We start from the raw sequence: 17,077 nt of genomic DNA, 5'->3' as shown, positions 1-17,077 counted from the left end.
GTCTTTATACTTATAACTTTTAGAACATTTAAAAGGTTTTTCTTCAGTGTCTTTATATTTATCACATTCAGAACATTTCAAAGTTTTGTCTTCAGTGTGTATCTTTATACATATGACATTCAGAACATTTAATAGGTATCTGTTCAGTATGTGTGTCTTTATACTTATGACATGAACATTTAAAAGGTATATGTTCAATCTGTATCTTAATACTTATCACATTAAGAACATTTAAAAGGTATCTCTTTAGTATGTGTCTTTATATGATATTGCAGAAACAAAGCATGCCTAAAATGCATATCACATTCAGAACATTTAATGGGTTTCCCTTCAGTGTCTTTATACTTATGACTTTTAGGACATTTAAAAGGTATATGTTCAATATGTGTATTATAATATCTATGACATTCAGAACATTTTAAAAGTATCTGCTTAGAACATTTATTCAATAATAATTTTTTATTGAGTTTTAAAAATAAAATATACATAACAAAAATCTTACAAAGAATATATAACTTAAAAAATCAACAATCAATTATCATCACAATACAAATACGATAAAGTACCTCCTAACACTCCCTCCACCCATCCCATTCCCAAATATTATTAATAAACAGTGTTTCACTTTCTTTTTTTATTTTATTTTTTTTTAATAATTCTTTATTCATTTTCAAAAATTACATTAAGTGTTAAATATTTTCATTCACAGTAACAATAAATACATCACTTATAAACAATCATTGGTACATTACATAAATTCTTATCCCTACCCCTCTCCCATCCCTCCCAACCATATACTCCATTATTGTATGATATATGTAATAATAAAATACCCCTCTCCCTACCTCATAAACTGATAAACATAAGGGAAATAATTTTACTTAATCCTGACAATATTTTGTTAATGGTTTCCACACATCCTGAAATTTCTTAAAATATCCCTTTTGTAAAGCAATAAATCTTTCCATTTTATAGATATGGCATAAAGAATTCCACCAAAAATTATAATTTAATCTCCTCCAATCCTTCCAATTATATGTGATTTGTTGAATGGCAACCTCTGTCATTATTAGTAATAATTTATTGTTATTCGCAGAAATCTGACTTTTTGCTCTCATATCCATACCAAATATCACAGTATCATAGTAACATAGTAACATAGTAGATGACGGCAGATAAATACCCGAATGGTCCATCCAGTCTGCCCAATCTGATTCAATTTAAATTTTTTTTTTTTTCTTCTTAGCTATTTCTGGGCGAGAATCCAAAGCTTTACCCGGTACTGTGCTTGGGTTCCAACTGCCGAAATCTCTGTTAAGACTTACTCCAGCCCATCTACACCCTCCCAGCCATTGAAGCCCTTCCCAGCCCATCCTCCTCCAAACGGCCATACACAGACGCAGACCGTACAAGTCTGCCCAGTAACTGGCCTAGTTCAATCTTTAATATTATTTTCTGATTCTAAATCTTCTGTGTTCATCCCACGCTTCTTTGAACTCAGTCACAGTTTTACTCTCCACCACCTCTCTCGGGAGCGCATTCCAGGCATCCACCACCCTCTCCGTAAAGTAGAATTTCCTAACATTGCCCCTGAATCTACCACCCCTCAACCTCAAATTATGTCCTCTGGTTTTACCATTTTCCTTTCTCTGGAAAAGATTTTGTTCTACGTTAATACTCTTTAAGTATTTGAACGTCTGAATCATATTTCCCCTGTCTCTCCTTTCCTCTAGGGTATACATATTCAGGGCTTCCAGTCTCTCCTCATACGTCTTCTGGCGCAAGCCTCCTATCATTTTCGTTGCCCTCCTCTGGACCGCCTCAAGTCTTCTTACGTCTTTCGCCAGATACGGTCTCCAAAACTGAACACAATACTCCAAGTGGGGCCTCACCAATGACCTGTATAGGGGCATCAACACCTTCTTCCTTCTACTGACTACGCCTCTCTTTATACAGCCCAGAATCCTTCTGGCAGCAGCCACTGCCTTGTCACACTGTTTTTTCGCCTTTAGATCTTCGGACACTATCACCCCAAGGTCCCTCTCCCCGTCCGTGCATATCAGCTTCTCTCCTCCCAGTATATACGGTTCCTTCCTATTATTAATCCCCAAATGCATTACTCTGCATTTCTTTGCATTGAATTTTAGTTGCCAGGCATTAGACCATTCCTCTAACTTTTGCAGATCCTTTTTCATATTTTCCACTCCCTCTTCGGTGTCTACTCTGTTACAAATCTTGGTATCATCTGCAAAAAGGCACACTTTTCCTTCTAACCCTTCAGCAATGTCACTTACATACATATTGAACAGGATTGGCCCCAGCACTGAACCCTGAGGGACTCCACTAGTCACCTTTCCTTCCTTCGAGCGACTTCCATTAACCACCACCCTCTGGCGTCTGTCCGACAGCCAGTTTCTGACCCAGTTCACCACTTTGGGTCCTAACTTCAGCCCTTCAAGTTTGTTCAACAGCCTCCTATGAGGAACTGTATCAAAGGCTTTGCTGAAATCCAAGTAAATTACATCTAGCATATGTCCTCTCTTGGCTTCTTTCAGTTTCACCCTGTAGTCCTTTCTGCTCTCCTCTTCTTGAGTTTTTTTTATATTTCATGAACGCCAACTCTTTCGCCTTTATTTTCTCAGCCACTAGGTTGGAGAACCATATCGGCTTCCTTTTTCTCTTGTTTTTATTGATTTTCTTCACATAAAGGTCCGTAGCCATTTTTATCGCTCCTTTCAGCTTAGACCACTGTCTTTCCACTTCTCTTATGTCCTCCCATCCTAACAGCTCTTTCTTCAGGTACTTTCCCATTTCATTAAAGTCCGTACGTTTGAAATCTAGGACTTTAAGTATCGTGCGGCCGCTCTCCACTTTAGCCGTTATATCAAACCAAACCATTTGATGATCGCTACTACCCAGGTGAGCACCCACTCGAACATTAGAGATACTCTCTCCATTTGTGAGGACCAGATCCAATATCGCTTTTTCCCTTGTGGGTTCCGTCACCATTTGTCTGAGCAGAGCCTCTTGAAAGGCATCCACAATCTCCCTACTTCTTTCCGATTCCGCAGACGGAACATTCCAGTCTGCATCCGGCAGGTTGAAATCTCCCAACAGCAGAACCTCCTCTTTCCTTCCAAACTTTTGGATATCCACAATCAGATCCTTATCAATTTGCTGTGATTGAGTCGGAGGTCTGTAGACTACACCCACGTAGATAGAAGTTCCATCTTCTCTTTTCAGAGCAATCCATATCGCTTCTTCCTCTCCCCAGGTCCCTTGCATTTCGGTCGCTTGGATATTGATCTTTACATAGAGAGCTACTCCTCCTCCTTTATGACCATCTCTGTCCTTCCTAAAAAGATTATATCCCGGTATGTTTGCATCCCATCCATGTGATTCACTGAACCATGTCTCTGTGATAGCAACAATATCTAGATCTGCCTCTAATATCAGGGCTTGCAGATCATGAACTTTGTTGCTTAGACTGCGAGCATTTGTGGTCATCGCTTTCCAGCTATTTTTCAGCGATAATCTCCTTTTTTGTATGGATTTTTGTGTCGTTTCACTTTCCGTTGCAATACTAAGAAATGAGTTGCTGATATTGCTTATGTTGCAGCCTTTACTACTATCACATCTTTTCTTTTGCCGGGGGTGCAGCTTGTTTCATTTGAAGGAGGTTTTTTAGCCATTGAGGTGAACGCTCCACCATCGTTATTCCACCATTGTGGAGGTGGGAGGGCCCTTGTCTGAGGCTGTTTCCTCCTTTTGAAAATGGTCATCTAGCCTGTACTGTGTTATTAACACACCATCTGACACAGTGCATCTTATTATTGTGGAAGTGTCCTATTTTAGCATAAAAGCTGAATCTTGAGCAGAGTTTCTACATCATCCCCACCAGCATGGAAAAAAAAAACAGGTGGTTAATGTGGAAACAGAGTGGGAAATGTAAATCAATCAAAACTGGACACATTTAAGGAAAAGGGAACTGAAACTAAAGGATAAGAATTTGGAAAGTTGCAACCCAGGACAGTGGATTACGGGAGATACGGATCGCAGCAAATAACTTCTCACATCCGCTGGGAACTTTGTCATCTTTGGACTGGAAAAGCACTGGGGGGGGGGGGGGGTTATGATCATCTGGGTCATACCCATTCTGACCAGTAAAAAGCTGGATGCAAAGAAACTGGACACAGTGGTGAAAGAGAAAAACCCCAGATGGGCATTAATCATTAATCAGCAAAGTGTCAGCCCTTAGTGATAACTCCATAAGCTGCAGGAAAAGAAAGAAGATCCTCAAGTACCGAGAGATACGGTCAGAGTAGTTGCCAGATTTTACTCTAGACCCGCCCTGTTACGCCCCAGTCCCGCCCCCATGGCTCGTGCAAAGCCAGGGATATGCAGTCACCTAAAATGAGATTTACCATTTTCTGGACAGGCAAACCCCAACAATTTCAGATTTTTTGATTGCTGTTGACATTGTGTAGCCTTCTGCAAAACTGACCCGTTTGGAGACACTGCTCCTGAGAGAAATTGACTTATCTGTGTGTTCAGTAACCAGAGCATTTTTAAAATTTTTTCTATTCACAAAAACACTCTACTTTTCTATGACCTTAGATTAAAGGCAGCTGTCGCTTATTATTGCATCCCCCCACCCCATTAAGAAGAACTTCCTTACGTTTGCACAGAATCTATCCCCTTTCAATTTTAGAGCGTCCTCTCGCTCTCCCTTCCTTGGAGAGGGTGAACAACCTGTCCTTGTCTACTAAGTCTATTATGCGGATATCTAAAACAAAGTCTTTCTGCCAATTGGCACTTAATGAAATAAGATAACTCTCTTTTGGACTACAGTGGCAAAATAACCCTCAGAATTTAGGAACTTTTCAGCACCCCCTCCTATGTAATAAAAGTGAGCCAAGTATAAGCCATTGTGACATCACTGATGAGGTTGGCTCTTATTGGTGGAATGAGTCATTATGACATCATAATCTCAGCTCGGGTGGATATCTAAAGTCTTTCTGCAAAATTGGCACTTAATGAAATAAGATAACACTCTTTTCGGCTACAGTGGCAAAATAACCCTCAGAATTTAGGAAACAAATACAATCACTGTCAACCCCCCCCCCCTCGTGAAAAATCTCCCACGTCTTCATTGAATAAAAAAAAGCAGAGGCCCTTATAGGCTCCCCAAGGGCCACTTTGTGACGCTGCTTACCTAACAAAGACTCGCTGCCCCTTTAAAAAGTGCGCGCGCTCGTATCCGCACGCGGACACACGCGCGCGCGCGCTCTTTCTCAGCCCCCCCCCCCCGCCCCCCACTAGTAGGCGGACAAACGGTGGCATCGCCCAGCAGAGAGCGAGCAGCGATGGGCTCAGACGACCTGAGCCAATCGGAGAGCCGGATTGGGAGCCGAGTGGGCGGGGCTCGGGGCGCCGTCCGCCAGCTCGTGGTGCTGAAAGCTCAGAGATGGGCTTCGGGGCGGAAGGCAGCAGCGCCGGCGAGCCCGGGCTCTTCACGTGGGACGAGGTGCAGCAGCGCTCGGGCCGCCAGGAGCGCTGGCTGGTCATCGACAGGAAGGTGTATGACATCAGCCAGTTCTGCCGGAGACACCCGGGGGGACCCCGGGTCATCAGTCACTATGCAGGGCAGGATGCCACGGTAAGGGCAATGGCAGGCAATGCAATGCAATGCCAACAGAAGAGCAGATGCAAGCAGGGAGGAGCCAGGAGATCATTCTTATGAAATGGATGGAAGGAAATACAGGTTATGATGCAGACCTATAAGGTTAGATGCCCTACTCACTGGAGACAGGGCAATAATGAATGGAAAGATATTAGCAATATGGGAATCAGTGTTATTGGATTGGGGGTGCAACTACCTAAGGCCACTTTAGCATGACCTGCTCCATGATGATACCATTATAAATAGGCACCTGTTAAGAAAATTCTCATTAAAAAAAATAACATCTAAAACTTGTTTGTTGACCTTCATAACTATCCAAGAAGACTAACACAGCCAATTTGAGGAAAGGCTGTACATACCGCTTTATTACCATGTCAGACTCGGCTTGATTACAGGGATGGAACTAATGAACTTTGAGAGAACACAGGTCCAAACCTAAATCATATAAGCGTCTACACTTATACCCTTGCTCTCTTTCAAGGACCTGAAGGACAATACTGCAAAGTGCTTTCTGATTTTTATTCTTAATATCTCAGTTGTCTGGCTATAGGTTTAGCTATTTGATATCTGTTCTCAAGACTTTACTTGCTTAGTTAATTTGTACTGCCTGTAGGGCTCATTTTCAAAATGGATGCTCTAAAGTCAGCGATCGTCGCTAAACCTGTTTTCACAGCTGTAGCGATGATCGCTTTTACCGACCAGATGCACCAAACGGCTCACCACGATGTCTAAATATGCAATTTTCGGGATAAAAAAAATGGACATCTAGTGGTTTTGAAAATGGACATTTTTGGCATCTGAATTTTGGACGCACTTCTCAGGTCATCCAAATTGGACTTAGGCGCACTATTTAAAATGTTTCTGTGTGTATCTAAGTTTATTCCAAGTTTCCAAGTTTATTAGGTATTTTTGATTTATCGCCTATTCAAAATTCAAGGCGATGTACAAATAAAATAGTTGGTAACACACTTGCAATTATTAAATTAAACAAACAATTATCTAAAATACAAATAACACATATAACATTACATTGTATTGCCAGACATAAAAACAAGATATTAAGAAAAATAGATAATATCAATCTCTTAAATTGGTAAGATTATTTTAATTCTTGTAAAGTCCCAGACAGGCCTGGCTTATAATTATTGTTAAAGCACGCTATGCTGCAAAAGATATATGCAGTGTTTAAGAGATCTTATGTCATGAAACGTAAAGAGGAAATATTCTGCAGCGCTGTCTGGTTAGTGCCACTGAATACGAGGGGTGGCTGAAAAATTCTCAACCCAACCACGAAGAGAATGATGTGGAGCCATGAACCTTACAAGTTTATTCCACGCTTTTCTTGACGCTTCTCGTTTCAATAAGGCAAATGCAGCTAGTGAATGGGCACAAGTATAGGGAAACCGAGCCATTGTGACGTCACTAACGAGTTTGGCTCCTAGGCATTGGGGGAATGAGGCATTATGACATCACAATACGAGGGACCGCTGCTATAAAATGAAACAAAAAGTGTCAAGAAAAATAAGGAATAACTTGTAAGTTTCATGGCTCTACCTCATTCTCTTCTTAGTTGGCCTGAGAACTTTTCAGCGGCCCCTCGTAGGTTCTTATGAGATTTGATGTTGTACTGATATTAATTTGGTGTTCGAAATTGCCCTGATGTCATTTTATGTCTGATTGACAGTATATTAGTGGGCTGAGAGCCAGGAGAGGCTGGTTCAAATTCCACTGCACTTCCTTGTGATCTTGACCAAGTCATTAACCCTCTACTGCCCCAGGTACAAACTCACACTGGGTTTTATTAAGCAGCTTGTGCATTTTAGCACGGGCCAGTGAGGTAGGTGCTCTGACGCTCATAGGAATTGAATGCGCGATGGAGCATTTATCTCACCAGCCCGCAATAAAATGCTCTTACGCTGCTTAGTAAACGGAGCTGTCAGATTGTATGGTTTGCAGTCGTTATATGAAAAATAATAAATATGGGAATGAATGAAAATTTATGGCACTGTAGTAATCAGGACCTTTTTCTTTTCAAATTCTTTATTGATTTTCTAAACTTCAAAAGTGCAATACACAAATCTGTATCATATAATAAGTTAATAAGAGCATATTCAACTTACAAATATGCATAACCAACCATTCCCCCCCCCCCCACTCAAACACAGAAACATACACTATCCCAATAACCTTACCCTATTCAGATTAAAAATATCCTCCCACCCCAGGTGGACATGCTCAAAAGTAAATGAGGACAGAAATAGCCCCTTCCCCCACCCACCCTTTCCTGGATGTGTACGAAAATAAACCAAAACTGACTCATAATCAAAGACCTGCTATAGTGAAGTAATATATGATGTCAACGGCCCCCAAACCAGCTTAAATAAATTACTGTGCCCCAAACTATCGGCATTCATTTTTTCATTATCTATAGCTGGAGCACAAATTTGCCCACCAGAAAGGAAAATCGTTAAATGAGGACCAGAATGGGCTCACTTAAAGATTAGAAAAATTTTGGGGCATTTTTGGTTTAGACGTTTCACAGAAAACGTCCAAAAATCCAGTAGGGAAAATTACCGTTTTCAAAACAGAAAAAGTCTATCTTTTAGTTTCAAAAACAGCCATATCCTAGGTCTCTGGGGGTTTCGGTGCTTTTAACATACAGATGTGATATTTGGTGTAGTATCTGTATTACCTGCCTATCATGAGAAAACTGTTTGGTGTGCCATACATGTCATGGATCTTCTGAAGTTGACCCACCTCCCCACCCCCCCGTCTAAGGTCGCTTAGTTTGAATTTATGCCATGGAGAACCATCAAACAGAGTCACATTCCAGGGCCCTCACTTTGTGTTAAGTTGTGATTATAATTACTTTTCTGAATTCCAAGGCTTCGGTTATCATCTCCTTGTTAAATAAGCCTCAAGCCTCTCCTGGCCCTTCCCTCTTAACTGGCTCCAGATTTGCAGGGCATGAATTTGCAGCTTTGCTTTTCTCAGAGAATGCAATGAGCAAATCAGAGCTAAAAAAATCCCTTTGCACGTTGTGGTAAAAACCAGGAATGGATCAATCTGTCCTGAAAATATGGAGTCAACTGGCAGCCCTACTTTGAGCGAGTTTGTCACAGAGAGCAGGGCTACCATATGGCTCCAGAAAAAGGAGGACGGATTGAGACCTCCAGGTTTTACTTCTACTGAAAGCAATGGGAGTAAAACCTGGATGTCTCAATCCGTCCTCCTTTTTCAGGAGCCATATGGTAACCCTAACAGAGAGGGGACAGTGGTGGTCTCCTGAACTGGTCAGGAGTCCTAAGAAAAAGAAAAGGCAGATGTGTGAGCAGAAGCAAGATGACGCAAAAGGCCCAAGTTCCAGGCTGGCGAGTTTTGGCCAGTCCTGGTAGTGTGGGATTTGTAGTGCCTGATCCTGCCTATTGGAATCAGTGCTTTAAGTCTCATAATGCATCAGGATGGGGTGGAAAGAAATCCATGACTGTCCCAAAACCTCCAGCCTGGATCTGGGTACTACAACTATTTATTATTTCTATAATGCTGAAAGGCATACACAGTGCTGTACATTTAATAGACAGTCCCTGCTCAGAAGAGCTTATAGTCTAATTTGGACAGACAGACAGACAGAACATCTCAAGGTTGGGGAGTTTCTGGTAGGAGTGGGCTTTTAGCTTGGATTTTGAATACTGCTAGAGATGGAGCCTGATGTATTGACTCTGGCAGCCTGTTCGTTACTTGGCATCTGTGCAAAGGAAAAAGGAACACAAAAGAAGCAGACCTTGGGATCTTTGCACTGACCATTGTTGCTCTTGATTTAACTGGCAGACAGCATATTGCTGACCTGGAAACGCTTGCTTTTGAAAAGATTGTGTGGGTTGTTTTTTTCCCAAGATATTTTAAATGTTCAACGAGATGTGGTCATTGCATTTATTGTCAGCATGTGCTGGGCACCGACCATGTGGAAATCCCGAGATCAGGGGGTAAAAAGTTCTTTGTAAGGAAAGGTACTGACTGTACTTCTTAGGCAGTTGTTTATTGCATTGGGTGCTCTTGTGGTAGATTTTATATCGGTCACACGAGAAGAGTATTGCTGAGCACTTAGCAACATTCGGTGTCAGCGTCACACTGTCCCCGTGGTCAGTCATTGGTTGGAGTCAGGCCACACAATTGAGGAGGTTAAATATACTGTGCTGTTGAAAGCCAAAAAAGTTACTGGGAATGTTTCTCGGTATTTATTACGGCAGGAATATCGGTTCGTATTCAGTTGGCACACTCTATTCCTCATGGGGGTTGAACAACGAAATTGATTGGTTTCAGATATAGTTTGGTGTATACTTTTGACGGGTCCCGCGGTTTCTGGTTAGTCCCGCCCACTAATGTCGGCCGTTATGACGGTGGTGTGTGGGAGGCATCTTTAAAAGTCTTGGCCTGCTCTGCGGTTGTGTGTCGCTAGAGCTGTCTGTTAGCAGGGTAGAGGAGTTCTGTATCCCGCGGGTCCTGCGGGAATTCCCCCTCTGGCCCCCACGGGACCCCCCTCTGGTCCAAGGGACTCCCACGGGGACCCCCCTCTAGCCCATGGGACTCCCACGGGGATGGAAGGCTTTGGAAGCAGGGTTCGTCCATATAATATAATGGACAAGTCAGCCTTAGTAAAAGAGGTTTATAAGTTAATTACCTGAACAGAAAACAAAAAATGGGTTCCACCAAAGAGATTCCACAAGGAAAACAGCAGCACAAAAACAAAAGAAACTGTGGAATTGATGATCCTGTCAGAAGTAATTGCTGCTTTTTATGGGGACGGAGATGTGTGGATGGGTGGGGACGGAGAGGATCCTGGCGGGAATGGGTGGGATTTCTGTCCCCGCGCAACTCTCTACACTAGACCAGCCGCAGAAAGTTTGTGGGGAGTCCGTACTAGCTTTTGCCTTTTGAAGGTGAAGAGAGAAATAGCAAGCTGACCTTGAAACATAGAGAACTCGTAGGCCCTCTTTCACAAAGGCGCGCTAAGCGTTTTAGTGAGGACTTTGTGCGCGCTAAATCGACACGGGCGCTAACCGCTAATACGTCCATAGGATAACATGCATGCATCAGCGTTTAACGCACCTTTGTGAAAGAGGGGGTAAGAGCTAGAGTCAGTTTTATACCTGTGGCTGTTAATTCTTCATTATAACAATCATAAAAACCCCCCTAAGGACAGGATAATGATAATAAATAACGAAGAAATGGGGGAAGCCATTGCTTTCCCTAGGATCAGTAGCATGGAATGTAGGTGCTGTTTAGGATTCTGCCAAGGACTTGTGACCTGATTGGCCATTGCTGGAAACAGGCTATTCTTGTGTTCTTATATGTTCTCTACCCAAACTCCACTATGCAAGAGCCCCTCCCTCCCTCCCCCCCCCCCAAACAGTGAATGAAAACCAAGAGAAAGCTGGCACTCCTGACCCTGCTGCAACTGAGAGTCTGCAGAGGAGAAAGTGCTCTATTGATGAGGAGCCCAAAATAACCTTGGCTCTTTGTGCTCTGCTCTGAGGTTTCTGAAAGGTAAAGTCTGGGCACGGAGGTGGGAGGGGTGGGGCACTAAGTGGGCTTTGGAGGAAGCAGCCGTCTGATTGGAGCAGCCTTGTCGTACCACTGCTCTCCTGCCGTCTGCTTGCTCCTCCTCCTCTCCTGATAAACCGGGACACATATGGCTGTTCGGATCTGCAGAATCCTCAGCTTGTTCTCCTCTTTAGATAAACATAGACTTTTTATTCTTTGTATTAAGTTGGAGGTTTAGATTTGGGCTACAAGATCAGTAATAAAAATGCTTTTGTTTCTTGTTACAATGAAATGTGTTTACAGTAAGAAATCAGGATGTTTTCTTCTAGTTTTATGCTTTGAATAGTTTGGTGTTTATCACTTTGACAGCGTGGTTGTATTTGGGTTTTATGGGGCCCTTTCGCTAAGCTGTCGTAAGCGCGAATGCTTGCTTACCACAGCGTAAAAAGTATTACTGTGGGGCACGGAGTCCCACAGTAGCTTTGGGATTGGTGCAGGCTTCCCGCACACTGAAAAAAATAGAATTTCTTTTCTAGCACCGGGGACATGTGGGGGGAGGGGGGCAGAGCAAGGTTTCAAGGTTTTATTAAAATTTGATTTAATCGCTTATCTAATTTCTAAGCAAGTTTACAATATATATATAAAAAAAGAGCATGAACATAATAAAAATACCATTAACACTTACAAAAAGAAAGCAATTACAAAGAAACATCAACTAATAATTGGCATATAAAAAGGGATAAATGAGACAGACAGACGGGAGACAAAAGGAAATAGAGTTAGAAATACACGAAAGACAAATAAGGAAAAAACCAAAAGGATAGGGCTCATTGCTGCTTAAGGGAGTTTAAAAAGGATGCTGTAAAATTTAAATGAAATGTTAAAAGCTTCTTGAAATAAATGACTCTTGAGTAGGCTTTTGAAATGTTCGAGATTAGCTTCTACTCGAACAAGAGCTGGTAGGGTGTTCCAAAGTTGAGGGGCTTCGACCGTCAACCATTTACCATTAGATGATCTCAGACTGCGGGGTGGGTCATACGGGATAAGATAGTTATCAATAAATTGGGGCAGTAGGAATTGTTTTAAATGTTATGAGAGAGGTTTTGAAAGAAATTCTTGGATTAATTGGCAGCCAATGGGCTTCTTCTTTCTTGACCGGTTAGCGCAGCTCCATTGCTCCGCACCAAATGATTAGCGCAGGATTAATGCATGAGCCCTTGGGGGAAATTCTACAAACGGCGCTTAAGTTAATTAAGAATTGCCGTTTAGAGCAGCCGACTGGCACCTAAAAAAATCAGTGCCAGAATAGCCACCACTGTAGGTGTTTTAGGATGCTTAATGCCACTGTGGGCATACCTAACGCTGGAAGTGACGTTAGCCCCCGTCTTTCATAAGGTACGCTAACCAATTACATAGAAACATAGAAACAAGCAGCAGAAAAGGGCTATAGCCCACCAAGTCTGCCCATTCCAAGTATCCCCTCCCCTGAATTTACTCCCTTAAAGATCCCACGTGAGTATCCCATTTTCTCTTAAAATCTGGCAGAAAAGGGCCAAGGCCCATCTAGTCTGTCCACACTAATGGCCCTAACTACCTCCATGAAGAGATCCCACATGCCAATCCCATCTTTTCTTAAAATCTGGCACACTGCTGGCCTCAATTACCTGTTGTGGAAGATTATTCCAGCGATCAACCACCCTTTCGGTGAAGAAATATTTTCTGGTGTCGCCATGAAATTTCCCACCCCTGATTTTCAACGGATGCCCTCATGTTGCCGTGGGTCCTTTAAGGAAAAAGAGATCCTCTTCCACCTCGATACGGCCTGTGACATATTTGAACATCTCGATCATGTCTCCCCTCTCTCTGCGTTCCTCGAGTGAGTATAGCTGCAATTTACCCAGCCGTTCCTCATACGGGAGATCCTTGAGACCTGAGACCATCCTGGTGGCCATTCGCTGAACCGACTCAACTCTCCGCACATCTTTTTGATAATGCGGCCTCCAGAATTGTACACAGTATTCCAGATGGGGTCTCACCATGGATCTGTACAACGGCATTATGACCTCGGGCTTACGGCTGACAAAACTTCTACGGATACAGCCCATGATTTGTGTAGCCCTGGATGAAGTTTTCTCCACTTGATTGGCGGTGATGAGGGGCAAGAACACGCAAAAGGGCTCCTTCCAAAACCCCAAGCTTTAAATCTGTCTCCAGAAATCACTCAATTACCTTTAATAATAAAACAACATCTTCCGTTCCCCCCCCCCCCCCCAATTCCTGTTCCTCAGTAGGACTGGTGCAGGAATATTGTTCAATATTCAGTTTCTTTGATATACTACCAATCAATCAATTTGGTTTTATATCCCGTCCTCCCAGGAGAGCTCAGAATGGGGGTACAGATTTACATACTATACATAACAGGCATGGTAAAACATAACATGATAAACATGATATGGTGTGACGAACATTGTATGACAAAACATGGGATGGCAGCTTAGCATGTCAAACCTCCCCCCTCTTATATAAAGGTGCGCTATGCCTTTAAGCGCGCAGTAGATATCGTGCACTAAACATTCAAGGTACTGAAGGGGATAGACTTAGTAGATAAGGACAGGTTGTTCACCCTCTCCAAGGTAGGGAGAACAAGAGGGCACTCTCTAAAGTTGAAAGGGGACAGATTCCGTACAAACGTAAGGAAGTTCTTCTTCACCCAGAGAGTGGTAGAAAGCTGGAACATTCTTCCGGAGGCTGTTATAGGGGTAAACAACCTCCAAGGATTCAAGACAAAGTTAGACAAGTTTCTGCTGAACAAGAACGTGCGCTGGTAGGACTAGTCTCAGTTAGGGTGCTGGTCTTAGACTAGAGGGCCGCCGCGTGAGCGGACTACTGGGCACGATGAACCACCAGTCTGACCCAGCAGCGGCAATTCTTATGTTCTTATGTGTATAACTTGTATGTAATTTCTGCAAAATAAATGAACAAATTATTTAAAAAAACTAATCACTGTGTTCCAGGATCCCTTTATGGCGTTCCATATTGACAAGGTCTTGGTGCGCAAGCATATGAACTCACTACTGATTGGGGAGCTGGCTCCTGACCAGCCCAGCATTGAGCCTGCTAAAAACGTGAGCATCCCATTTTCTCTTCTTAAAGGGAATGCAAGTTATTATGCAGTCAGGCAGCAAAAATAAGGGGCAATTGAAAGATAAAATGCCCCAAACCAAACAAATGTGAGGAGAGGGGATTCCTAGGGTTCGGATTTCCCCGGACATGTCCTCCTTGTCTGGGTTTTGAAAAGCCTCCTCTAAATTGCGTTGGGCAGGAGTAAATCTGCACGTGGGCAGATTTCCTCCTGCCGAATGAGAGCAGGCAGCGGAGGACGGGGCTGGGGTGGAGTTGGGACGAGATTGGGGGGCGAGACTGGGGTGGGAATGGGTGGAACTGGATGGGCCTGAGGACGGGTCTAGGGGTCCAGATTTTACTACAGGGAGGCTATCATACACACTGTGTGGACTCCTCCCACTGCCAAGAGCAGAGAGCTATTGGCTCTTTTGAAAGATTCTGAGGTTTTTCAGCCTGAGAACAGTATAAAGAGAGACAGAAAGCAGTTGCAGTGAGAAGGGAAAGGGAGCAGTTTGGAGTAGGGACTTTCTGTGTGTGCATTGGTGTGCTAAGGTTTAACCATCTTAGAGTTATACTATAAACTAGTAGGAGGCTGCTGAGGGCAGCTCACTCTCTGCCCGATATTTTTAAAGCTGCTTTCGACATAGCCGCTTAAGTCGATATTCATGGCTGGCCAACTAAGTTATAGCAGCCAAAGATAAACCTGCTATTTATACAGGTCTGTCTTGCCGCTAAACCTAGCCGGTCAGCCAATGAATATTGGCGCTAACTGGCTGTGCCACATGACATAGCCGGTGACCAGGCTAGCTGCTAATATTAGCACTTAGTTAGCTAAATGCTGTTTAACCAGACAGAAGCCTTTGCTTGCTGGTTAAATAGTACTGAATATCGAACAGTATTTATTTAATCTCGTTTATATATTTGTGGATTTGTGTATACGCCTCACTTTTCTTATACCAGGGTTCTTCAAAAAGTTTCTGCCCTTTTGTATTTTCACTGGAATGCTTGGGGCGGGAGAAGTGGTAAGAGGGCATGTCGTAGAACAGGGGGGGCCCAAAAGGTCGATCGCGATCGACCAGTAGGTCACGAAAGCAATGCGATTCGATAGCGGAGCCCATCCAGGGCTCCGTGATAGACTCGTGTTGCCTTTGCGTTCTCCCTGCTTCCCGACACCATAAACAGGACAGTAGAAGCATGGGCCCACCAGCCTCCCCCCCCCCCCCGACGTCAATTCTGATGTCGGAGAGGAAGTTCCAGGCCAGCCAGTCATTGCCTGGCTAGCCCTGAACTTCCTCTCCAATGACAGAATTGACATCAAGCCTGGTATCCTGTTTCCAACAGTGGCCAACCTAGGTCCCAAGTACCTAGCTAGATCCCAAGTTGTAGGGAGAAGCTGTGGATTTCCCCAAGCCATCTCAATAATGGCCTATGGACTTTTTTCTCCCAGAAATTATCCAAACCTTTTTAAAACCTGCTAAGCTAACTGATTTCACCACATTCTCCAGTAACAAATTCCAGAGTTTAATTACACGTTGTGGGAAGAAATATTTTCTCCAATTTATTTTAAATCTACTACTTAGTAGCTTCATCGCATGCCCCCTAGTCCTAGTATTGTTGGAAAGAGTAAACAAGAGAATCACATCTACCAGTTCCACTCCACTACAGCACCCACAGAGCCGACTCCTCTGTTCAGGACTGTGTTAAACTAACGAGTAGCTAAGAATCTGATAAATCGAATTCACTGATTATTTTATTAAGAACTCCCTAGATGTTTTCTCCAGAATTGCTTGAAACAGAATCCTAGAGGTTGTCTTTAATTCCTGGAGCTTCTGCAATGCTGGAGTTTAGTGACCCTTGAGAAGTGACAGTGGCAGAGAGAAAGTTGGATTCTGATCTTTTGCAGGCATCGCTGACTAAGGAGTTCCGGGAGCTGCGAACAGTGGTTGAGAAGATGGGACTCATGAAGCCAAACCATCTGTTCTTCTTTGGCATTCTCTTTCATATCCTGTTGCTGGATCTGGCTGCCTGGCTTACCATATGGTATTTTGGAGCCTCCTTGGTACCTTACTTAATCACTGCTGTTCTGCTTTGTACTGTCCAGGTAACATTTTTCATGGGATATTGTTCTATCACACATGTTCAAATCAATGAGGGCAGACACCCAGGGATGAGGGATTGAACGGGGTAGTGGAAATGTAGAGTGCCCTCTCACACATTATGTGGTGTAGCTAGAACAGGAGGAGGGCCTTGGCTATGCATAGAGGAGCTTTTAATGCCAAAGGTGGGGCAAGCAGGAAGCAAAGAGAATAATATAAAAGATTTGTAAAAACATTGTAGCAGTACAATGGATTGACAGCTGGGCGTACCTGGCATTTGCAATTAACTAGAAGTCCTAGAAGAAATGCAGTCCTGTGTTGTCAGGTGACTGGCTAACTCACACAACTGGTGACTCTTGTATGAGGGAGGCTGAAGCAGAGGAATGGAGGGGAGGCTGGTGGCCCTGGTCCGTCTTCTTCTTTCCCTTGCTCTCTCCACTTACTGTACCCCTCCGTCCCCTCCCCCAAACACCCTTTTGTACGTTCCTCTCTATGCCTCCCCTTCCTTGTCATTGCAGGAGCCAGGACCACTCGGCTTCTGCTTCTGTTGCTGTCCGAATGCCTTCCTGTTAACTGTCGGTACTTCGTGAACCAGCTTCTTCTGCTTTCTGTTAGCCAAGTTTTGGGGAAGGCT

The 17,077-nt window shown here is 43.4% G+C and overlaps 1 protein-coding gene across 2 annotated transcripts in view; it reads left to right on the top strand.

The window, feature by feature from the left end:
• The first annotated feature begins 5,451 nt into the window (after positions 1–5,451).
• The window catches only part of FADS1 (fatty acid desaturase 1), a 36,641-nt gene continuing 25,015 nt past the window's right edge, over positions 5,452–17,077 (top strand). The window contains exons 1-3 of one of the 2 annotated variants that reach the window (XM_033928425.1): positions 5,452–5,659; positions 14,239–14,349; positions 16,251–16,448. In XM_033928425.1, coding sequence (XP_033784316.1) covers positions 5,468–5,659; positions 14,239–14,349; positions 16,251–16,448 — 501 coding nt within the window. In that variant the 5' untranslated portion in view covers positions 5,452–5,467. Of the gene's footprint in view, positions 5,660–11,102; positions 11,228–14,238; positions 14,350–16,250; positions 16,449–17,077 lie in introns of those variants that run through there. The other variant, XM_033928427.1, reaches the window with a different exon arrangement.

The sequence above is a fragment of the Geotrypetes seraphini genome, chromosome 19 (assembly GCF_902459505.1).
Source record: "Geotrypetes seraphini chromosome 19, aGeoSer1.1, whole genome shotgun sequence".
Taxonomy (NCBI): Eukaryota; Metazoa; Chordata; class Amphibia; order Gymnophiona; family Dermophiidae; genus Geotrypetes; species Geotrypetes seraphini.
The sequence above is the reverse complement of the archived record's forward strand: the minus strand, read 5'-3'. Positions and strand labels throughout refer to the sequence as shown.